This window comes from Capra hircus, chromosome 26, assembly GCF_001704415.2.
Source record: "Capra hircus breed San Clemente chromosome 26, ASM170441v1, whole genome shotgun sequence".
NCBI lineage: Eukaryota > Metazoa > Chordata > Mammalia > Artiodactyla > Bovidae > Capra > Capra hircus.
In genome coordinates this window covers 15076728-15101793 of record NC_030833.1, presented here as the reverse complement: position 1 = coordinate 15101793, position 25066 = coordinate 15076728, and the positions used below count along the sequence as shown (strand labels likewise).

Below are 25066 nucleotides of genomic sequence, written 5' to 3'. Positions count from 1 at the left end.
GGTAGCTAGTAATCAGTCATTCATTTCAGTTTCATGAGTATCTAAATTTGCTGCTTTTCAGTTTAAGATTACCATTGTCAAACTTGCTATTTGCTGATTTGATCTTTTATTTTTTCTCTACTTAATTGCTTATACTTTTGGCTTCTAATTTTTCTCTGATAACAAAATCACTTAAATTAATGGTATTCTAAAGTCTTCAAGAATATTGTTATAAAAACCATCTAACAAAGTACAAGAAATACAAAACAATATTTAACACCATCACATAAAATATCTTAAATACGCTGTTGTATTTCATGTGACAAGGATCTAACCTCTACTCCTCGTTCATAAAGTGTGGTGGACAGTCTATCTTGCCACCTTTGGAATATGCATCTAAGCCTCGAGTAAGGTAGTTCTCATGAGTTACATTGACAACTGAAAAATACTGTACAAAAGTAAGGCTTACTGACATTGTAATTAAAACTGAGCCAACGTTGTCTTACAAACATTACCTTAAAACCAAACATTTTGATTTCTTTTCCTTATGATTAAATTTGTATGTTGCATTCTGTAATGCATTAATAATTCCTTGGTACTTCTGCAATATGTAGCATAACTATTTCTTTGATAAAAATGTATTAAAGATGGTTGTTAAAGTCAAACTTAGAGGAAAATTGAGTGAATTTATAATAATTCTACTAAATGTTAAATAATTTTCAATTATTTTACCTTAATTTCTTTTCACCTGAAACAGGAAGTCAGTGCAGTCAATTATTTAACTATCCAAGCCTCACACTTTGCAACAGACAAGATCACACGTATCAACATACCTGGATGGAAATCAGATGGCAAATGGCAACAAGTCATGTGCAATGTATGATGTGAATAATCTCTTCTTTATACTAGTATTAAAGTTTTATATTTAATGTGAATGTACTTTGCAAGGTACTAACATGTATTCAAGGAAATTCTCCATTCAGTTATTCACATTGGCCATATTCCAAGACCGCAGATGAATTACTCATTTCCCATTTATTTTCACTTATTATGAATTGTACAGATTATGATAGAAGATTTTTATAATTATTCTTAGTAAATTCTCATTTTTTGACAAAAGATTGAATGGTATGATAAATTTCTCATTTAATTTAAGGAAAACATTTCCAAGTTCACTCCAGGAAATTAATTTTCCTCTCTTCTACTCAAGATTAATAGACTGCTAACGTAGTAAGCAATTAATTATTTACAAGCCATATAGTGTGGTAGAGTCAGGCTGTCTGGAATATTATGGTTCTATTGACTAGCTCTGTGGTCATGGGCAAGTTAATTAACCTGTCTTTGCCTAGATTGGCTTATCTTAAGTGAATATTAAGTAAGTTAATATATGGACAAGTGTTAGGACAGGGCCAAGCACATGGTAGGTCCTCAATACTTGCAGATGTTATTTCTTGTGATAGAATCAGTTGTTTGGGCACTCTGGTTTCCTTTAATTCTTAGTTTTTTAATACTTACAATAAATCTTTTTAGGTACTGCTAAAAGTAGAAGATGTGAACTGCATTAATTTAGACTGGATTAACGGTTCACTGCAATATATCCACGCGGTAAACAATCTCCGCGTTGTTGGTGCTGAGGTGGCTTATTTTATTGATGTTCTCGTGGTAAGAACAGTTGATTTCTTTAAAATTACATTGAACCAGCTTTGTATCATAACACTAAGACTTTGGGGGCAATTCTGTGTACTTTTTTTTATTAGTTTACACAAGTACCGAACATGTGAAATAATAAGTGTTGGTGTATGGTAGCCAAAAAGGGAAAGTAGACAATGGCACCCCACTCCAGTACTCTTGCCTGGAAAATCCCATGGATGGAGGAGCCTGGTAGGCTGCAGTCCATGGGGTCGCTAGGAGTCGGACACGACTGAGCGACTTCACCTTCACTTTTCACTTTCATGCACTGGAGAAGGAAATGGCAACCCACTCCAGTGTTCTTGCCTGGAGAATCCCAGGGACAGGGGAGCCTGGTGGGCTGCCGTCTCTGGGGTCGCACAGAGTTGGACACGACTGAAGCGACTTAGCCGCAGCAGCAGCAGGTTCCTTCTCGGTGAAAGAAGTGCCTGTAGTTCTACAATTCGCCACTTGGTGGCAGTGTGTCTTCACCGGCTCCTCACCAAATCTATCCCCGCCCCTCCACCGCCCCTCCAGGTCGCTGCCTTGGTCAGCCTGGAGGACCATCTCGGTTCCTTTTCAGCACAATGTAAACCTATCCTGAACGATAAAGAAAGCGTTTCTGCGTTATGGGCGCTGTCTGTGCAGAATGTGAAGTGCTTTTCCCCCACAGAAACTGGGTTCTATGGCAGTGAATTAGGTCCCTAGGCCAGTCCAGGTACAACTCCTGAACCTACACATTTTCAAAGAGAATAAAATATGCTTTGCTATTTATGAGGGCTATACTCTGAGACATTTATAAATCTCCAAATGCTCCACCATAATAGGAAGTAGTTTCCCATCATGCACTGCAGTGAAGTAAAAAATCTAAAGATTTATGACCCTTTCAGATTCTTAAGATTTCACTCCTTACAGTCAACAAATAGTTCACTCCACACTTGCTGTGGGCCGGGCTCCATTCTAGGCACTGGAGGTACACGGTGAGCGAGACGGCGTTTCTGCTCTGACGGAGTGTGGGGACAGGACTGTGGAAAAATACAAGGCAACGGGAAGGGGACTGGCAGGCGCTGCAGCTCACTTTGAGGGTCAGTCAGGAAAGCGGGCCCAACACTGAGCCCAGTTAGGACACAGGCTGGAGAAGAGTCAGGGAGCCAAATACTCACCGCTGCCCTCCCTCTTCTCTCTTCCTGCTCATCAGGGGAGGCTAGACTACAAGGAGGAACTTTGAGTGTGTCTTTGTCCACAGAGGATGGAAACGGATTATCTCCTCCTCAGAGAAAAACCAGGTCTAACTAAGCTTTCGTGAATTTCTTCCCTGATCCTGGAGCCTGAACTGTGGGCTCCTAAAGGCTCAGGAAATGAGCAGGAGGAGATTTTGCTGAACTGAAGGGGAAAGTGTTGGCTGATTTAAATGTTCAGTGAATTCTTTGCTCCCCTGGGCATAAGCTACCTTTAGCCCGTGTGGGAGTGTGCAGGATGGTTTGGGACTCAGGAAGAATGAACATGGTTTGGAAGCCACAAAAGAGTCACTGGGCTGGTCTCCTTCCTGTTCCCAAGAACTGCAAGGCCTTTTAGCACGGGGAGAAAGCTCTGACAGAAGGCATTCCTCCAGCCCAGCTGATGCTCTCTCCCTTAGCTGGATAAGGATGTAGGTGGACATGGGGTTGCTTTGTCATTTTACCAGTCTCCCCATCCTGGGTGGGAGAGGGAGAAACACGTCAGCTCCTTTTTCATTTTAAGCCAGTTTCAGCTTTTAATGCTTGTTCTGTTTTCCTTTTAAAATATCCTCTCAGAAAAAATTTGGATATTCTGCTTCTAAAGTACACTTGATTGGCCACAGCTTGGGAGCTCATCTGGCTGGGGAAGCTGGGTCAAGAACGCCAGGCCTCGGAAGGATCACTGGTAAGCCTGCCCTGCAGATGGGCCTTGGAGTTGTTCCTATTTGTTTGTGTACAAAGTATCAAATATCTCAAGACAAGGAAGTCACAGAAGCAAATGGAAGACAAGGGAAAACGTGACCCTCCCTAAACTAAAACATGAAATGCTTCCAAAGGGTGAGTGTGGAATCCGTTTTCAAGAGTGTTCACCATAGCAGTATCTGTGATGACAGAGGAGTGGGCCCTGTGGTCATCCGCCTGTTGGGGACGACTGAATGAGGACACATTCCATGCTTTGCGATTGCATAATGGCTTCTACACAGACTTGAGACGGAAGCTCCACACTGGTCCTGCTCACCCAGTGTAGCTGGATTGCTGAACTGTTTTGTTTAAGCCCATGCTATTCCAGTTGCTAAAATTTTGGCTATTGTCCCTGAGTGTACCTGCTTCAGCAGCACATAGCCTGAAGTTGAATATTGTCCCTGAGTATAATGTTAAGCCTGAAAACAAGTTGCAAAGTAAGTCCTATGAACAAGGTGTTGGGAATGAGATTTAATTGCATCCCTTCCGTGTACTCTTGACTTCCAAATTACTTGAGTCCGTTGACTAGAAATCAAAATATCAGCTCCATTATTGGTAATGCGCTGGGCCGCCCTTCTCTGTATCCCCCACCAACAGTCAGTCATCAAGCTGCTCGTCTCCTCCATCCTTCAGTCTTCTCCTGCATCTGCTTTGCGCCTCTTCATGGCCCAGTCACTGTCCCAGCTCAGGCCCTCTCCATCTCCTGGGTTTTTGCCATTCATGGCTGGTATCCTGCCTGGTTCTGCCTTCCAATGAAACATACGCAATGTGGGTTCGATTCCTGGTTCAGGAGAATCTTCTGGAGTAGGAAATGGCAACCCACTCCAGTATTCTTCCTGGGAGAATCCCATGGACAGAGGAGCCTGGTGGATTACAGTCCATGGGGTTGCAAAGAGCTGGACACCACTCAGAACAAGCTGGCACTCCAGTCTTACACAGCTATTGCCAGTGTCCTTATCTTTCCAAACACAGGCTGTGCCACTCCACTGCTTGAAACTTTCCATGGTCTAAAGCATCTGAACTTGTTGCATGAATGTTTCATGTTTCATCACATATTTTCATGATTCTGTGCCTTTGCAAGTCCTGTTCCCCCTCACCCTAAACACCCGCTGGTCCTCCTTTGAGAATTTTCTCAGATATTTCTTCCTCAAGACAGAGTTAATTTTCTGCTTCACACACTCTTTGAAATATGCCTTTATTATATATGAAGATACAACTGTTGTATCACAAAGTCGAAGTGATTATTCACGTGCCTGTTATTTCAGTAGACTCTGAACTACTTAGAAAGACTTCCCAGGCCTGGCACATAGTAGGTACACACTTTGTGTTCATCAAAAGAATACATTGCAGCTCTGGTGTACACATACACACACACACACATGTGCTTTAATTTCAGATTTAAATTTAAAACATTTTTTTCAAATTCTAAATTGGGTTTAAAGTATTAATATATTGCCTCTGCAGTCTCTTGGTATAATGGGCTTTTCCTGCTGAAAGTTTCCTCTTTTCCCCAGATCTCTGATTCCAACTCCAACCCTAGCCCACCACCACCATTTCTACATAGAATATTAAAATTTGTATATTTACTCTGAAGTTGTTGTTCTTTATTTGGTCACTAAGTTGTGTCTGACTGGTTGTGACCCCATGGACTGCAACACACCAGGCTTCCCTGTTCTTCACCATCTCCCAGAGTTTCCTCAGACTCATGTCCATTGAGTCGGAGATGCCATCCAACCATCTCATCTTCTGCCACCCTTTTCCTCCTCCTGCCCTCATAATAATAATATTTCCCAGCATCAGGGTCTTTCCCAATGAGTCGGCTCTGAAGTTATCGTGTAGCAAAAATCTTCTTTGCTAGAGTATGGAAGAAATGGGCCCAACTTGTACACATGGAATCTCATGGGCCCCAACAGCCTAGGAGGGCATTTCAGCTGTAAATTAAAAGGAAGAACATTGCCAGAAATGTGTCAGAAATTCACACTAGGTTGCAATAAGTTTATGGAAATTTTGTTTTCCTGAATTCTTATTTCACAACTCAGATAATTTTTAACTCCAGTGTTTCCTGCCAAGTGAATTATCCTATTGAATAAATAGAAAATAATAAGTTTGTAAAGGCTCTCTAAACATCTGAAGAATCTACATAATTTGGATGTTGCGATCTATATTCCTTCTAAGTGCTTAGACTTTGAATAATCATGTTCCTTGGATAACAAAAGAACCGAGATCTCAAAAAAAAAAAAAAAAGTTGGCTTTATAATATAAACAAGTTAAAAACAAAATATGGTAGATTTTAGGACATGCATAAGTTTCACCGACTTGATGGACATGAGTTTGAGTGAACTCCGGGAGATGTTGATAAACAGGGAGGCCTGGCGTGCTGCGATTCATGGGGTCGCAAAGAGTCGGACACGACTGAGCGACTGAACTGAAGTTTCTGTGTCTCTGGTAATTCTCTATAACTGGTAGGCAGTTATCATAAATGGCTATAGCATGGGGGTTACTCAGTCAAGGTTTTGTTTCCTTTTATGTATAAACGGCGTCAGTGCTTTCCTATCGGAGAAGAGGTTATTCTCTATGCTGATACACTCGTGCATCCAAATACATACATACTAACCAACTCAGCTCCCAAAGGCTGCAGCTCTCATCCATGCACTAAGGGTCAGGCCTCCGCAACTCAGGTCAATTAAGAGGCTGAACCTTCTAGTTCTCCCTCCAGTTGATCTTCCTCCTGAGATCTCTTAGAACCACAAATCCAAGGTTCTCCCTTCCCTGCCTCTTGAAAATACTAGCTGTATTTTTTTAAAAAAACGTATCTGGTTGCCTTGTCCTCACATCAACATCATTGAGGTGTACCTGCTATATTTGGATCCATCTCCACTGAACTCCCGACATTATCAGAAGATTGTATCTAATTAGCAATTGTATATTAGCATAAACAATTCTCCCTGGAGTTGAAGATTAATTGTGAGACAAATACCTGTGCATCTTTCTTTTAAGCTTGGATATTTTGCACAGATGCCTGTTGGTTTACTTCATTGACCCCTCTGTCTAATTTTATCTTTTCGCCTGTGCTGAGTCCCTGGCCAGCTTTGGGGACCTCACTGTCATTTGTCTGCTTTCCTCCCATCTTGTCAAGCTCTTTTCCCCAACCCTATTAGAACTGACGTGTCCTGGTTCCTGCTTAGACCACAGCCTCTTCTCACCAATACCCTAGCTTGCCTCACTCAGATTCCAACTCCTCTAAAAGAAAGTGGCCATGTGTCCTTGAGGGCTGTGCTCTCCTCAGCCCATTGCAGTCTGGTTTCTTCCCCAGTCCTGCTAGCAAAACCACTAAGACCACCCAGGGCTTCTTAGTGGGACTCTTCCAGGCCTTTCCCATCTTTACTTTCCTTGGCCCCCCTGCAGAATTTGTCTCGCTAACCCCTCCTTGCTGCTGGAACACCCTCTCGTTGTTCCTGTGGTTCCCCATCTTCTTGCATTGGTTTTCCTTGGTTGTCTTTGTTCTTGTCTCTTTCCAGCCTTCTTGTCAGGTTCCTTTTCTTTCACCTTTCCTTACGTATTGGTGTTCTTCAAGGTTCTGTCTAGGCCCCCTCTTCTCTCCTCTCCTTGCCTCCTCTCATTCTATCATTTCTTTCTCCATGATTATATGACTCAGAAAAATAAAAACAAAAATGGAATCCTATAACAGTCCATCATGCCGAGGTAATACACACCCCACAGCTGTGGCACATTCATTGCTCACTCCTGCTGCATTTTCCCAGGGGTCAGATACAGCTCAGCTCTGAGTCCCCTCTGCTCTGAGACCCAGTCTACACTTCACAGCAAACAGACTTTGCTAAAATACAAATCTGACTGTAAACCTCCCCTTTGGCAAACTTGTAAGAGCTGCCCATCAACAACCAGGTCATGTCCAAACTCATCGTAGCTCAGGTGATTACATCTGGCTCCTGCCTGCAATGGTGTCTTCATCTTGCACAAAATTCTAAACCCTATGCACTGGCGCTGGCCCTTGAAAGCTAACTGCAGTTTCCCAAATGTGGTTAACTCTGGCCTGATGGCCACGTATACTCTCTGTACTCTTCCCAGTATGCTGCCTACCTTATCTTCACCCTGGCTGACTCTCTTACTCCCTCAGATCCCTGCTTGCATTTCTCATCTCTAGCAGAAGCACGTCTCAGTTTCCCAAGACTGGGTTGCCTGTTTCTTCTCTGTACTTGCGTAACACCTGCGCTCACCTGTCTCAGCACTGAGCACATTGAATTGCAGTGCCTTCCCCTCCAAGGGAACAGACTAGACCTTATTCCTTGGATCCGGCTCAAAACCCTGTTCCTGGCACATAATAAGTGTTTGATAAATAATTGTCAGATATGTAAATGAGGAGTTATGTGAATGATTGTAATATTTTAGAGAACTTAAATATCTTAATCTTTGTTTTAGTAGATGTTTGAATGGGAGACAATGGACTGAAGTCTGACCACCATTTTGCATCTAATATGTAACTGTCCGTTTTGCATCTAACATATGATGACCTTGTCAAGTCCCTTCACTTTCCTGGGCTTCAGGCTTTTGTTTGTAATACAATGAATGGAACTAAGTGAGCCTTAAATGAGGACTATGATTCTATTATTTTAACTGTGTTGCTTTGTGATTCATCTTAACATTTTAAAGAGTTCTTAGCTTTTATTTATTTCTTTTACATATAAATGTTGCCTTTAAGGTGGTCTGCAATCCATAACCTTAGTTGTCTGTATGGTATTTCATGTACAGGCCCTAGAGAAGCTGCTCTGACTTTTCTGACTTTGTTAGCTGGTTTGGTATTGTCCAGACACAGCCTTGCTTGTGTGTAGGAATCTGACATTGCAGTATATACAGATCCTGCATTTATAAATATAAACACATCCTACAGTTTATGTATCTCTCCTTCAGGCTGAGTGGTGTTTGACCTACATAAATCATATAAGAAAGAATACTTTGCCTTCACCATCTATCCTTCCAAAATAGCCACACTGTCAGTGTACTTTTATATGTCTTAGTTTAATACACATTATGCTTTTTCCTAGGGTTGGACCCAGCAGGGCCGTATTTCCATGACACTCCAAATGAAGTCAGGCTGGATCCCTCAGACGCCAACTTTGTTGATGTTATCCATACAAATGCAGTTCGCCTCTTCTTTGAGCTTGGTAAGTTTTTAACACAAATCGAAAGTGCACTGAAAGATGGAGGAGAATTTCAGAAGCATGTATCTTGCTTTTTTAAATTTCAGGTGCTGGAACTATTAATGCTTGTGGTCACCTTGACTTTTACCCAAATGGAGGGAAGCACATGCCAGGATGTGAAGATTTAATTACACCTTTATTTAAATTTGATCTCAATATTTACAAGGAAGGTAAATGCTTTCTAAACTGCAGTTATAAACTCAATGAGCACCCTTCTTGGATAGAATATGCTTTTGAATACAATATAACGTAAAAATATATTTTAGCCCAAAACACAGTAGCATGTATGAAGTTCCCAGCAGCCATGAGGTCTGTGAGGCCAGGATCCATGTTTTAGTTAAGTCTATAACCCCAGGGTCTAATAGAACGTCTCACTAGTATGAACAAGGAGGATGTAGTCATCCAATAGATATGTGTTGAGTGCTTACTATGTGCCAGGCATTATTCTAGGAATAGCAGATGTAGGAATGCATACAAAAGACAAAAATTAGTAGGAGCTAATACCCTACTTTCAGAGAAGGCAATGGTACCCCACTCCAGTACTCTGGCCAGGAAAATCCGATGGATGGAGGAGGCTGGAAGGCTGCAGTCCATGGGGTCGCTGAGGGTCAGACACGACTGAGCGACTTCACTTTCACTTTTCACTTTCATGCATTGGAGAAGGAAATGGCAACCCACTCCAGTGTTCTTGCCTGGAGAATCCCAGGGACGGGGAAGCCTGGTGGGCTGCGTCTATGAGGTCGCACAGAGTCGGACACGACTGAAGCGACTTAGCAGCAGCAGCAGCAGCAATACCCTACTTTGCTAGAAAAACAGTAATAGAATAAGTGCTAAGGAGACCAAACGAAGAATGTAATGGGAATCTGATGTGTTGGTGACAGTGCAGGTGACCTAGGGGAAGGAGATTTTTGGTAGGGTGGACAGGAAGTCCTTACTGAAAAGATGACCTGAAGGAGTTAGCCATGCAGGTACCTGGGCAAAAAGCATTCCAGGCTGAGGGGTGGGAATGGCAAGTGCAAAGGGCCTGGGGCAGGAGCCCGTGAGGTTCATGGCAGCGAGGAGCCTATTGTGGCCAGAGTGAAACAGAGAGGAGAGTAGTAGGGCCTGAGGTTAGAGGAGGAACAGGGCAGAGGGAGACAATGTAGGGTCTTAAGGACTGTAGCAACGACTTCAGCTTTTACTTGAGGGGGATGGGAGCCATGGGAGGATTTTGAGCAGAAGTACATGGTTTGATTTGCTTTTTAACAGAATCACCGTGGATCACAAGTTAATTTAATCACAAATTAAACAAATAGTATTTAGCCCTTTATAGAAGTTTCCAATAGTAATAATAAGGCACTTTATAAGACACCAGAAGGTTATTATTTGGGAGTTCCATTCCTCCCTATCTCTATATCATTATCATGTAAATAATGATATGTATCATCCATAATATATGATAAAGCACAGTAATATAATGTATGATGACATGATAGTAAATTTTTGGATGATTCTAAATATCCCACTGCCTGATCCCATGTGGTCAGAATGTCTAGATGATGTAATTATTCTATCTTCCATCTGGCAGTTATAGAGAAAAGAAACACAGATCATGGCATTGAGAGTAGCTTGAATTTCCTCTTCACTAGCACTAAGTTACAAAGTTTTACTACCTGTTTTGAAAGTAAACGTAATTAGAAATATCCATTTGCAGTGACTACTTAAAACTGGTAAAACTATGAATGCTCAAACTCAGAATTAAAGCCAGTTCTATCTAATGTTGGTAAGCAAAATTCTTTCAAAAAAGACCTATTATAAAACTTCTTTCTCATTATTTGTTATATTATGATTTGAAGTCATTTCTATTAGGATAAAGACTACTTTACATAACTATATTAATTGTTATATACTGAGTACATGAAATTATGTCAAATAATTAAAATAAGCCTACGTTTATCATAAGGTATCATTTTGAGATACTATAATTCCTACAACTTTATTAGATTACAAGCATATTTATCATTCATGTCTTCAGATGACTTTTTAGCTTCAAAATATTTTATTTTACATTATATTTGTTACTAAGAAATCATTTACTTTTAAAATCCATAGTTCCCTATGTTCTAGAGAACCATCTTGTCTAAACCACAATTAGTTATGAATACAAACTTGTATGTAAAGAAACCTGATATAAGGGAAGTCCTCCTCAAAAAAAGATGTCAATTCTTTATCGCTGCTATGTTGCATTTCTGAAATGATCTCAGTTATCTATTGTATAACAAACCATAGTGCCTTAAGAGAACAATAGTTTATTGCCCATGATTATGAGGCTCAAGATTCAGGCAGAGCTCTGCTTTGCTGAGTCCATTGGGTGAATGCACGTGATTGCATCCAACTGGGAGCTGGGCTGGGCTGGGCCAAGCTGGGTGGGAAGATCCAAGATAGCCTTCCATGTGTAGTGTTTTGGTACTAGCTCTCCTCTCTAAGTAGTCTGTTATCCTTCAGAGCCTCTCTCCCCAGCCAGTTCACCTGAATTTCTTAACATGATACTTGCCCAGTGTCAGTTCCTCTATATTCTCTTAGTCAAAGAAATCACAAGACTAGCCTATAACCCAGAAAGGTTTTTAAAAACCTTTATCTAGAATCATCCAAAAATTTACTGCCGTGTCATCATCAGTTCCACCTCTTGATGGAAAGAGTAGTAAAATATTGCAAAGGGGTGAGGACCTAGGAAGGAGTGACTCTTTGGAGTCCACATTTATAGATAAGTGACTTGCCACATCTAGTGACTCAAAGGGGGGCCAAGTCATGTAGGTCATGAGAAGAATAGCCCATGCCATGTAGTAAAAATGTTGTTATGTAAGGAAAAGAGAGCATAAATGACTGGAATGTATTTCAGAATACACAAATGTGCTTAGAACTTTTATGAATTATCGCAGTAATCCTAACTACTAGTGGCAGTAATGCTGTGCCTGACAATGACAGAACCAATTTGTCTACAGCATTCTTTCCAATACATTCCACCTGTCACATCTTGAAACTCAGCTGAAGGTGTGCACTGGTTAACCTTGCTGGCTGTTTTATGATTGAATAGGAGGGAGTTCAGTCATTCTTGCAGGAACAGGGAGACAAGAGAATTAATTGGTCTAAGGCAGAGATACTGTGTACACAGCGATACTTAAAACTCTAAGTGCTCATGTCAGATATCTGGGAAGTGTTAGGGATAGTAGTATCAGAACACGGTCATCTACATTAAATGTCCCGTTAGACTCACACAAAGAATTATTTGGTACAAGAAGATGATATGTAATATTAATAAATGTACAATATCTTAAACTACACACAAGGTCTGGTGACCCAGATCCAAGTCAAGAAACTATCATTTAACATTACTTTTTCTAGGGAATGTTTCATACTATCAGTTATCAGTTCATTGCTACCAGTTAATCGAAAATTGTTTTCACAGAAGTGTTTTCCTTCTTTGATTGCAACCATGCCCGAAGTCATCGCTTTTATGCTGAAAGCATTCTCAATCCTGATGCATTTATTGCTTATCCCTGTACATCCTACGAATCTTTTAAAGCAGTAAGTAAAGCATTTTGCCATGTAATTTAATTAGCAAGTCATTTTTTGAAGCATGATCAGTCAACTAAAAATTAGAACATTAAGTATGTAGCAAAAGAAATGTATCTGCCATTTGGGTAAATAATAGATTCTTTCTGTGCTGAGTGCTGAACAGTAGCTGGGGTTGCTGAAGGGCTTAAATAACGAAACCAACTATTTGTATTCTGGTTGTTTCAGTTCGTTCGAATTATATCCAATTTTGCTTTTTTGGTCATTTGTTATGCAGTTATTAGATTTTGTGTACCAGGCATAAGTCCAGCACAAAAATTTTTGTGTGTATATATTTTAAATGTTATCCTCTAAGATGCCCTGAGAAGACTGAACCAATTAATAGCTACAATCAAACATATTACTATTTACCTGGAACATGAAAATTATTTTATTAAAATTTGACTATTCATACAGAGCAGAACTGAAGCATAGATAGCTCACAGAAATTCCATGCAAATCAATATACATTACAAAATACCAAATCTGATTTCACTTGAGCCATGAAGCACTTGGTGCCAGATATGAGCTGACTATATTTTTCATTTGCTTATCACTATGAAAAGGTAAAAAGAAAATCTATTTTGTAGCGTAAAGTAGAAAGATTTTCCTGCTTCTGCTTTAGAGACCTATCCCCTGTTTTATCAGGGTAGGAAAATGTGGGGTTTCAAACCAAAGTGTGTTATAAGCAATAGCATTTTGTGAATAAGAACAGTGTTGGGACAGGAGTAAGTATTTCCCTCCTGTTACAGATCAAGGTGAGTGAGCCCTCGGGTTGTCTTCTCAGGTCCTGAGCACGTCTTCCTTGTTCATAATGTGGCTGGTGAACTGTTATTCTCAGAAACCTTGCCAGATAAGCACTGACATTTCCCCTAAACCTCCTTCTCCCCTAACTCATCCTTCCTCAAGTCCCAGATGCTGCTCTTAATGGCTAAAGGGATCCTGACGTTCACTACATCAAAGGCAGGTGAAAGCAGGTTCTCAGAGTCACAGTATATTCAGAGTTAGCGGGGTTTAATCAGCTAAAAACGGGAGAACTCTAGGCTCCTATGCCACATAGATGCTAATTATGGCAACAAACTAGAGAACATTAAGTCAATTTCCTTGACTTATTTTATTGTACTTTTATCCAACAGTCATTAAAAATGAGATGGAATTTTAAAAAATAAAAAAATAAGAGGGATTTTAGTGCCAGGCCATCTGATTCACATTCTTATGCCTTCACTTAATAGACAAACAAACTCAGACAAATTGCTTACTTCTCTGGGCTTTAGTTTCCTCATCTGCTAAGTAAGGAGACTAAAAACATAATAATAATATTTTGTGAGGATTAATTGACCTAAATGCACATAAAGTGCATCAAACAGTGCCTTGCACATGGTAAGCACTCACTCAGTCAATATGAGGCCTTATTATTTTGTTAGTATTTTTGTTCATTAAAAATGGTGTTTTAAATGGGGTGTTTTACTATAATCCTAGGCTTCCCCGGTGGCTCAGCAGTAAAGAATCTGCCTGCAGTGCAGGAGAGGTAGATTTGATTCCTGGGTTGGGGAGATTCTCTGGAGGAGGAAATGGCAACCCACTCCAATATTCTTGGTTGGAGAATCCCATGGACAGAGGAGCCTGGAGGGCTGTGGTCCATTGGATCCCAAAGAGTCAGACATGACTGATAGTCCTTGCTTAAATATCCGTAGTTTGTAAGTCCGAAACTTCAAAAACCTAAGATAGCAAATACTCCAACATTGCTATCCAGGTGTTTTAAAGTTAATATTGTTAGTTTTGCTTTAGATGTTAAAATACACAGATAAAATTTAAGTACCTTATATTCCATTCATGCCCTTCCCTAAGGCAAACTTTGAGGGAAATTTATATATGTAGTATCTTACTATACGTGTCTTTCTGAATTTGTTTTTAAATTAAATTTTATAAGATCTACATTGACATATATAGACCTATTGTATTTAGTAGGAATTCTGTAGGAATCAGCCACATTTTATTTATTCATTCCCCTGCTGCTGCTGCTGCTGCTGCTGCTGCTGCTAAGTCATTTTAGTCGTGTCTGCCTCTGTGCAATCCCATAGACAGCAGCCCACAAGGCTCCTCCGTCCCTGGGATTCTCCAGGCAAGAACACTGGAGTGGGTTGCCATTTCCTTCTCCAATGCATGAAAGTGAAAAGTGAAAGGGAAGTCGCTCAGTCGTGACCCCATGGACTGCAGCCCATGAGGCTCCTCCGTCCATGGGATTTTCCAGGCAAGATTGCTGGAGTGGGGTGCCACTGCCTTCTCCGATTCATTCCACTACTAACGTGCATTTTCGTTGTTTGCAGTTTTCGTTATTAAAAGCAATTCTGCAATAAACACCTTTGCATATCTCCTTATGTACTTGTGTAGAAGTTTCTTTATGACATATAATAGAAGTGAAATTTTCAAAGCATATGTGCATTTCCATCTTTATTAGACATTACCAAATGTCTGTCTGCAACGCCTGTTAATTTATATTCCCATAAGAAGCAAATGAGAATTCCCCACTCCATATCTTACCAATACTTGGTGTTTCCAATTGCCTTAATTTTTGCAAATCTGCTGAGTATGAAATTGTATGTTGTTTTAATTTGTACTCCTGGCAGCTAGTAAGATTGAGCATCTTTTTACATAGCTATTGACTATTGACTTTCCTCTTCTACGGACTGTCTGTCTATTCATGTTATTTACTCATTTTTCTAACAGCCAGCCCTTTTTCCTTATCCCTCAGTTGTTTTTGTTTTATTATGTTTTGTTTTTGAAAACAGGCAGGATAGCCTATTAGGCAACTTAGTCATTCTTAAATGCATATACTTTATTTAGATATGAAAGATTTATTATAGTTTAATAATACATTCTGAGTTTATTGAAGGTCAGCATGTCTAATTACATTTCTAATTACCTCTTATTTTCTGTCACCAGGGAAATTGCTTTCATTGTCCCAAGGGAGGTTGTCCAACAATGGGTCATTTTGCTGATAGATTTCACCTCAAAAAAATGAAGCCTAATAGATTATATTATTTTTTAAACACAGGGACTCTTTCACCATTTGCCCGTAAGTATCATAGCTGATTTTTATTGTAATGTCTTAAGGCACTTAACTTTAAATATTCAACAGTTTTTACTGAGTGTCTACTAAATCACTGGGCATTGGGCCAGACTCTGAGGATGCAGTGAAGAACAACACAGTGAGTTTAGGCTGGGGGAAGGAAAAGGAAATTCTCAGTTTCAACCCTGAGTAATAAACTTTCTGTTGAGAGATGCAAGGAAGGAATTTTTGCGCTCAGATCAGGGAGGCTTCCAAGGAAAGATGCCTTCAATGCTGATTCTTGAAAAGTGCATAACAGAGGGAAGGAAATAGAGTGTTCCAAGCAAAAGGAGAAGGCAATGGCACCCCACTCCAGTACTCTTGCCCTGAAAATCCCATGGATGGAGGAGCCTGGTAGGCTGCAGTCCATGGGGTCGCTAAGAGTTGGGCACGACTGAGTGACTTCACTTTCACTTTTCACTTTCATGCACTGGAGAAGGAAATGGCAACCCACTCCAGTGTTATTGCTTGGAGAATCCCAGGGGCAGAGGAGCCTAATGAGCTGCTGTCTATGGGGTCGCACAGAGTCAGACACGACTGAAGTGACTTAGCAGCAACAGCAGCAGCAAGCAAAAGGAACTGCATATGAAAATGCCTGGAGAAAACGGAGAGCTGGAATCTAAAAAAGATCCCCCTACTGAAATTGTAGAGGCCAGGAGGAAGGCAACATGAAGCGGGTAAGATAAGAGAGGCAAATCGGGTCAAATAATGAAATTATGCTCCATATGGGAAGTCTGGGTTTTATCTTTGGCCAGGTAGAAGCAAAAAGGACCTGGGTGAGGGGTTTCCCTGATGGGCCAGTGGCTAAGACTCCATGCTCCCAATACATGGAATGTGGGTTCAATCCCTGGTCAGGGAACTAGAGCCCACATGCTGTAACTAAAGATGGAAGATCCTGAGTGCTGCCACTAAGACCTGCTGCTGCTGCTGCTAAGTCGCTTCAGTCGTGTCTGACTCTGTGCGACCCCATAGACGGCAGCCCACCAGGCTCCCCCTGTCCCCGGGATTCTCCAGGCAAGAACACTGGAGTGGGTTGCCATTTCCTTCTCCACTAAGACCTGGCATAGCCAAATAAATAAAAACAAATAAAAAGAGTTTTAATTTAAAAACAAAAGGAAGTGGGTGAATGGGTATGTCAGTTCAGTCACTCAGTTGTGTCCGACTCTTTGCGACCCCATGGACTGTAGCATGCCAGGCTTCCCTGTCTATCACCAACTCCTGGAGCTTACTCAAACTCATGTCCATCAAGTCAGTGATGCCATCCAACCATCTCATCCTCTGTGATCCCCTTCTCTTCCCGCCTTCAATCTTTCCCAGCATCAGTGTCTTTTCCAGTGGAGTCGGTTCTTCACATCAGGTGGCCAAAGTATTGGAGTTTCAGCTTCAGCATCAGTCCTTCCAATGAATATTCAGGAAAGATTTCCTTTAGGATTGACTAGTTGGATCTTCTTGCAGTCCAAGGGACTCTCAAGAGTCTTCTCCAACACCACACTTCAAAATCATCAATTCTTCAGTGCTCAGCTTTCTTTATAGTCCAACTCTCACATCCATACATGACTACTGGAAAAACCATACCTTTGACTAGACGGTTCATCTAGTTTTTCCAGTAGTCTTGTATGGATGTGAGAGTCAGCCTTGTCTAACTCAGTAAATGGGTTTGAGGGATGCAGAAAGTGGAGAAGTCAAGGATGATTCCAACTGGGCGGATGACATACCATATGCTGAACTTGGTAACCAGGCAGAGAGGCTGGTTTGAAGTAAGTGGATGGGCTCACTTTGTAACATATTAGGTCTGAGATGCTGTTAGGATTTGGACGTGTGCGGTTAGATTGGGTCTCAGCCTCTGGAGATCGCTGTGGTCCACAGTCAAAGATTCGAATATTTAGACAGTAACCTAAACTATGAAGTGGATGACATAATTACCCAAGAAGAATGTATCAGATGAGAAGAAAGAGAGCAGAGAAAGTGGTCCCTGTGAAGGACACTGAGGACTGAATAAAGAGAGAAAAGATAAAACCATGTGGGAGTCAAGAAAAGAAAGATGATGGAAAAGGGAGAATGCATTCACTGCCCCCAAAGACAGGTCCAATGAGACAGGGCCCAAAGGGGTTTGTGGGCTAAGTCCCATCACTGGTGAGTTTAGCTTTCAATGGAGAGGTGACAGTGGCAGCAATTCAGTGGAACGGGCAAGGAGGGAAACGGAGCTTTCTGATGATGATAAATTTGTGAACTGAAAATTCTCTCTGGTAAATTTTTTCCCCTTTCAGAGGCTTTTCAAACGACGCTATGAACAACTGCATGGTTTCTGTGTTATTAAGCATACAACAATTTTAGAATTCAGAATGAAAGATCTGTCTAGTTCTAGAGTTCTTTAAAAGTTACACTTGACTGTTTGCAAGGGATTTATCCTGTTAGGAGGCTTTGTGTTGACTCAGACCTGTACTGACTGGGAACTCCTAGCACAAAGCCTGGTGGGAGAGGAAGGGACAATTCATTCTGCCTCTGAGTCATTAAAAAAACACAGACTTTCTTGCTCAATAGGTTTTCTAGATATTTTTCTGGATTAATTGTCAAACTATAGCAAATTAGAATTTGGCTATGGAAAGCAAGGAGTCCCTTGGACTACAAGGAGATCCAACCAGTCCATTGTAAAGGAGATCACTCTTGGATGTTCATTGGTAGGACTGATGTTGAAGCTGAAACTACAATACTTTGGCCACCTGATGCAAAGCGCTGACTCATTTGAAAAGACCCTGATGCTGGGAAAGATTGAGGGCAGGAGGAGAAGGGGACGACAGAGGATGAGATGGTCGGATTGGATCACTGACTCAATGGACATGGGTTTGGGTGGACTCTGTGAGTTAGTGATGGACAGGGAGGCCTGGCGTGCTGTGGTTCATGGGTTCGCAAAGAGTCAGACACGACTAAGGGACTGAACTGAACTGAACTGAACTGATGGATTATAGCCTGCCAGGCTCCTTTGTCCATGGGATTCTCCATGCAAGAATACTGGAGTGGGTTGCCATGCCCTCCTCCAGGGGATCTTCCTGACCCAGGAATCAGACCTATGTCTCTTGTGTCTCCTACATTGGTAGATGGGTTATTTACCCTAGCTCCACCTGGGAAGCCTAGTGAGTTGCCTTACTTGCTATTAATATGACCAAGAAAATTAACTAAGAGAATTACTTTTGCTTTTTATACTCGAGTTTCTGCCATAAAATAATGTAGAAAGACAGAACAGATAAATCTTTGGTTTATTTTTACAGGCTGTATCCACATATCCAGACTGGGAGAAGGTAGATCAAGAGTACCTAACAAATTCCTAGCTAGCAGATTAGGAACACTCTCTTTTATTTTCAAAGGGTGTGAAATCACCCTTTGTCTGCTCTAAGTCTTTCCAAAACATATCCTGAAACTCCAGTACTTTGGCCAAAGCACTGGAGTTTCAGCGACTGAACTGAACTGAACTGAACTGACGGAAAGCATACACACCACAGAATACAAATGTAATGGATGGAAGAAGACACACAAGTTTTTCTAAAGTCCAAAAAATATATGGAAAATTAGAGAATTTTCTTTAAAAATATTATTAACTATTTACTTTGCAAAATCAACATGTGATAGTTTATATGTCTTTAAAAATATAACCTCACCAAATTCACTCAAGCTATATAAAGTTGTATTAATATTTTCTCATGAACATGAAAAGCTCTCTTCCACTTTAATCCTAAAAGCTACATTTACATTAAAGTAACCAGGAGATAGTGAAGGACAGGGAAACCTGCTGTGCTACAGTCCATGGAGTCTCAAAGGGTCCAACACAACTTAGCAACTGACCAACAGTAACAAAGATGTCATGCTTTCCACATGTTTAAAACCCTTCTCTCTCTCTCTCTCTCTATCTCTCTCTCTCTCTCTCTCTCTCTCTTTCCCATTTTCTCTGTTTCCAGGTTGGAGGCATAAACTGTCTGTCAAACTTGATGGGAACAGCGTCACTCAAGGAAGTGTATTTCTCCGTGTAGGTGGAATGACTGGGAAGACAGGCGAGTTTGAGTTTGTCAGGTAGGCAAGGGTGATAACCTGGCCAGTAACAGTGCAGGTGACAGCGCTGTACTCAGTTCATCATGCTCAGTAAGGCTCAGGCTTTTCTTTTCCTACAGTACCACCAGCTGTCATCTGATAGTAACTTTTCTTTTTTCCCAATATGAAATAGAAATCATAGTATCTATTTCACCCACAGTTTCAGCTACAGACAGAAAATTTTAGGAAATGTTAAGATGAAAATACAGATCTAGATTAAGCAAGTGGGAAAAAAAGCTGACAGGAAACAAGATATGCTCTTAATTCAGTCTGTTATTGTTATACAAATTTTGGGCATATCGCTTTATTTTCAGGGATTCCCTAATAGCTCAGTTCAGAGAAGGCAATGGCACCCCACTCCAGTACTCTTGCCTGGAAAATCCCATGGATGGAGGAGCCTGGTAGGCTGCTGTCCATGAGGTCGCTAAGAGTCGGACACGACTGAGTGACTTCACTTTCACTTTTCACTTTCATGCCCTGGAGAAGGAAATGGCAACCCACTCCAGTGTTCTTGCCTGGAGAATCCCAGGGACAGGGGAGCCTGGTGGGCTGCCGTCTATGGGGTTGCACAGAGTTGGACACGACTGAAGTGACTTAACAGTAATAGCTCAATTGGTAAAGAATCCGCCTACAATGCAGGAGACCCTGGTTTGATTCCTGGGTCAGGAAGATCCGCTGGAGAAGGGATAGGCTACCCACTCCAGTATTCTTGGGCTTGCCTGGTGGCTCAGCTGGTAAAGAATCCATCTGCAATGCAGGAGACCTGGGTTCTATCCCTCAGTTGGCAAGATCCCCTGGAGAAGGGAAAGGCTACCTAATCCAGTATTCTGGCCTGCAGAATTCCATGGACTGTACTGTCTATGGGGTTGCAAAAACAATATATGCCATTATTGTTATACAAATTTGGGCATATCACTTTATTTTTATAGATTCCATATGAAATAAAGTATTTATATGAATGGCTGAATTTCTAATAAGCTCCCTAAGTAGTACTCACAGGTATAGGATATGTGTTAAGATAGTCAGAGTTAGGAATAATTCAGGAGAGACATTGACCATGCACTCTCATAAAAGGCTACAGTCTCCTTTTATCTTGAGTTTTCCTTAATTTTTTCTTTGATCAGCCTTAGCATTTTTGAATTATGTCTTCCACTTCCATCACTTAATTCTGCAACTCATTTCAGAATTAACATTGTACACACTAATTAGATGTTACCATTTTGTGAACTGATGAATTAATTAGATGTTTTGGCTCTGTGATTTACATCATCTTCAAATACAAGGCAGAGGCACAAAAAGCAGAGGTTTTGTGGTTATCGGTCGAGGGATATGTCGGATTAATCACTCTGGCAGCCTTTGTGCTCATCATTTTGCCTTGGTGCAGCTGCCTGTAAAGGTGAGTTCAGTCAGTGATTGTCTGGATCCGGTTCACACACAGGCTCCAACCCACGATTTCTAGCTGTGCTTCCCACTGTTTGGCTTTGTTCATCTTCAGCTTAGCCACATTGCCCTGATTACACTACCCAGCATTAAAATAGATCTCACCCTTTCCTCCCTTCCTGACTTTTATCCATGCTGTTCCATGTTCCAAATACCCTTCTCTGTCTTAGCAGATCTCATGTCCACTTGTTCTTCACATCTCCATTAAGCTCTTCCTCTGAGGATAGTTCAACACGATCTTGTGTCTGTGGCTCTAAGGCCTGCAGTGCACTCATTGCCTGAGACTGTAGAATTTGTGTCCTGTACAAAGGCAGCTGACCTGGGTCAGGTGGGGAGAAATGCATGGTTCTCACCCCTTCTAAAACTTGTGAGAATGTTTTGTCATCTCTCTACTTTTGCTAATGTCTAAAGAAGCTACTTGTCATGTCCTTGAATAATTATCCAGTCCTCTTTTTTAAGAATAATTAAGCATTTCAGGTCCACAGTAAATGTTTCACCTTGGAATGAAGTCTGCTGAATGAATTTGTGTGCTAGTCTAGTCCCACTTTTCAGCCAAGCTTTAAGAGTCTGGCTTCACCATAGACTGCATGCTTGCATGCTAATGCGCTCAGTCATGTCTGGCTGTTTTCGAACCCATAGACTGTAGCCCACCAGGCTCCTCTGTCCATGGGATTTCCCAGGCAAACATACTGGAGTGGGTTGCCATTTCCTTCTCCAGGGGATCTTCCCAACCCAGGGATCAAACCCACATCTCCTGAATTGACAGGCAGATTATTTACCACGGAGGCACCAGGGAAGCCCTCACTGTACATTATATTTTAGTCATTTGGGTTTCCAGTGACACCATCATGAGGAGCTGTGCTGAGTGTGCACTGAGTGAAGGCAGTTCATGGAGCAACAGGGAAATGACCCTTTGAAGTGAAGTGAAGTCGCTCAGTCGTGTCCGACTCTTTGCGACCCCATGGACTGTAGCCCACCAGGCTCCTCCATCCATGGGATTTTCCAGGCAAGAGTACTGGAGTGGGGTGCCACTTCCTTCCCCAGGGGATTTTCCTGACCCAGGTATCGAACCCCGGTCTCCCCCATTGCAGGCAGACACTTTACCGTCTGAACCACCCGGGACGCCCAATATAACCTGAAAAAAGTTGTTCTCTGGTAATTAAATCAATTACTTCTACATGTAACGGAACAAGACAGGCCCTAGGAATAGCAGCATCCATTCTTGCATTCAGCAAACATTTAAATGCCCACTGTATACCAAGAACTGTTATAACTGCTGGGGAGGCAGACACGGGTCCTAGTCTCATGGAGCTCTTCCTCCGGTTAGGGGAGACAAACCATACATTAGCAAAGCGGTACGGAAGTAGCAGGGCTAAAGAGCCTCGTCTAGAATAATTTGGCTTTTGCATCAGACACGTCTTGTGTCTCAAGTCTCTCGTGATTTATTCTCTCTGTTTCCGCACTCACCAAAACACCTTTCTTTATCATTAGTTTGGTTGCCCGACTCTTTTTGTACAGATGAAGAAGGTACCAGGGGAAGGCTAGGAGTACATTTTAGTTAGTGAAAAGGAAGCATTGTACCGCTGTGAGCTGATCAACAGGCTTCTAGTTTTTCTTTAATTTCTGTGTGAATTTAGTCTATCATTGATAGTCTGATGATTTTGGGGGTGTCACTAAACTCTAGTTTCTGATACCACAAAGCCAAGACCAGAGCTTTCACTGTGGAGAACTAGCCCCTAAAAATCAACTAGTCAGGCTTCATTTACATCCCTCTTTTTTCAGGCTTTAGAATTGTGCTGTTCTGAGATGCTGACCAAGATGAACGGCGAGAATAAATCTCCTATAATCAAATGCAGGGAAATGAAACTTTCTCTTCCATGATACACACAGGTGTTGTCTTCCACGTCAATATTATGAATACCCAGCACAAGCTTATGAGTTTTATTTTTCTGTTGACAGTGGAACACTGAAGCCAGGCATGACTTATACAGATTTAATTGATGCAGACATTAACGTTGGAAACATTACAAGCATTGAGTTCATTTGGAAGGAGTATTCATTTGAGCATTCTCAGAGTAAGCTGGGAGCAGAAATGGTGATAGATATATCTGGAAAATATGGATATAAGTAAGTCTTACTTTTTCCTTTGCATTTTCAAACACAGTTTAAACTTTGTAAATGACATTTAAAATCTATATATAATTTGAAATTTGCAAATAGTATAAAAATGTGTGCCCCTCAAAAGTTTGCAGTTAAAGAGAAGAAAAATTATTTAGAAGAAATCAATACTGTATTTGTGAAAGTGTTTATAAAATAGTAACTACTCATTAAATTAGAAGACCTACCTACATTTTCTACCTCACCTACCCTGGAATCATATTAACATTGTCTTTTTTCCCCTTAAAATTTTTCAGATCTGCTTTCTGTAGCCAAAACATCGTAGGACCTAATATTGCCCAGATCCTGAAACCATGCTAATCTCAGATATATCAGATATAATCTTGATGGATTTGCTTAATGGGAGCAGTGGGAAAATTAATCTCCTTCTAGCTGGCATCCAGACCAAACTTGGCCCTTGTAAATCAGATAGAAAGGTATAGTTGCTTTTTTTCTATATAGGATATTTTTCTTATTGAAAAGCTTTTACCTGAACCTTAAAACCAGACTGAGCCCTGGGACGAATACAGTACTGTGACTTATAGGATTCTGGCTTTCAGTGACCAAATAGAGCTGTGTTGCAATTTCTTTGAATTAAGAAATGGTGATCCATTAAGCTATTAAGAAATAGCTTCAGGAATGGTGCTATAGACCTGTCAGTGAAAATGAGCCTCTGTCTGATTGAGTGTTTGAAGTACATTCAGAGCATTTCCAGGTGGAATAGCCATTATTCAAAATGGTTTGAAGAATATTTGCTATGTTGTTAAATTTTGCTAAGACAAATTATGTCTATAGCTCATGATGTATAGTAGATGGTAACCCCTTGGGTTGGTACATCTATTGATTAATAATGAAAACTAATGAGAGCATATTAGTATTTTCAAATCATTCCTTGGTCTTCAGAGTGAGTGAGAGGTAGAAGAGATTTTGGAGCTTATCTGTGATCAGTAAGTAACAGGTCCTGAGGATCTTCAGCATCTTCTTCTAGAAGCCTCCTATCACAGAATTACTTATCCCTCTGGGCCTTGAAGGTCCCGTTACAAATTTGTATTTATTCTAAGGCAGCATTTCATTTCCAAAGCACTTGATGAATGCTTTGCATTTCTAATAACAATATTGTAATTTCCAAATGTATTGTGTTTTCTCTTTTATTTTGTTTCAACTTCATCTGATTCAGTTGTCCTCACCCAGTGAAAATAAAAGATGAGCATTTTTATTTGTTCTGTTTTCTGTCACTGTTTTCAGTGTTTAGCACTGCGCTATAAATACTATTGGAAAGAAATAATGACAGATACTCTGCAGGGTATTTCTTGATTCTCCTTGGTGCCTGGCTGCCAACTGAATCTTAAGAAGAGACCCATGGCTGTACATGAGCTTGAGTTGTGGTAGAAAGCAAAGAACAGAGTGGGTTTACTTTCCCATTGAACAAGGAGGAGATAGAAGGTTGAGTGGAGAGCAAGGCGTAGTGGAAGGAGGAAAGATGAGGATGTCTTTAGCACGATCGGGCTGAGCATCCTGCCTCCCAGGTGCCGTATCAGCCCGAGGCCCACGCCAGCCCAGGAACAGGGTGGCCAGGAGCTGCCCCAGCAGGAGGGCCTGACCCCTACTAACTGTGTCACAGCCCCAGTACTCCCGAGCAAACTGTCAGTGGAGTCAGCTGCATGGCTCCAGGGGCCAGAAACTTCCCGTGAGAGAGCTGCCCTAAGCCTGCACTACTCTCTGCTCAGCCTTTCTTCCTTTCAGGAGGGTCTCGCCAGCTGGAAGGAAGAATTATGAGCCAGGATACTGCATTAAACTTTGTGAGTCCTGGCCTGCTTCCTTGTTCAAGGGATCTCTGGGCTGGCTCTTTCTTAGCTTGAAAAGACAAA

At 41.3% G+C, this 25066-nt stretch overlaps 1 protein-coding gene across 1 annotated transcript in view; it reads left to right on the top strand.

Annotated features, from left to right (window-relative positions):
• Nucleotides 1-24308, top strand: part of PNLIPRP3 (pancreatic lipase related protein 3) — a 41006-nt gene extending 16698 nt beyond the window's left edge. The window contains exons 3-12 of the mRNA XM_013975218.2: nucleotides 737-856; nucleotides 1510-1641; nucleotides 3441-3549; nucleotides 8666-8785; nucleotides 8869-8991; nucleotides 12267-12385; nucleotides 15356-15488; nucleotides 19472-19583; nucleotides 23001-23168; nucleotides 23456-24308. Coding sequence (XP_013830672.2) covers nucleotides 737-856; nucleotides 1510-1641; nucleotides 3441-3549; nucleotides 8666-8785; nucleotides 8869-8991; nucleotides 12267-12385; nucleotides 15356-15488; nucleotides 19472-19583; nucleotides 23001-23168; nucleotides 23456-23519 — 1200 coding nt within the window. The 3' untranslated portion in view covers nucleotides 23520-24308. The remainder of the gene's footprint in view (nucleotides 1-736; nucleotides 857-1509; nucleotides 1642-3440; nucleotides 3550-8665; nucleotides 8786-8868; nucleotides 8992-12266; nucleotides 12386-15355; nucleotides 15489-19471; nucleotides 19584-23000; nucleotides 23169-23455) is intronic.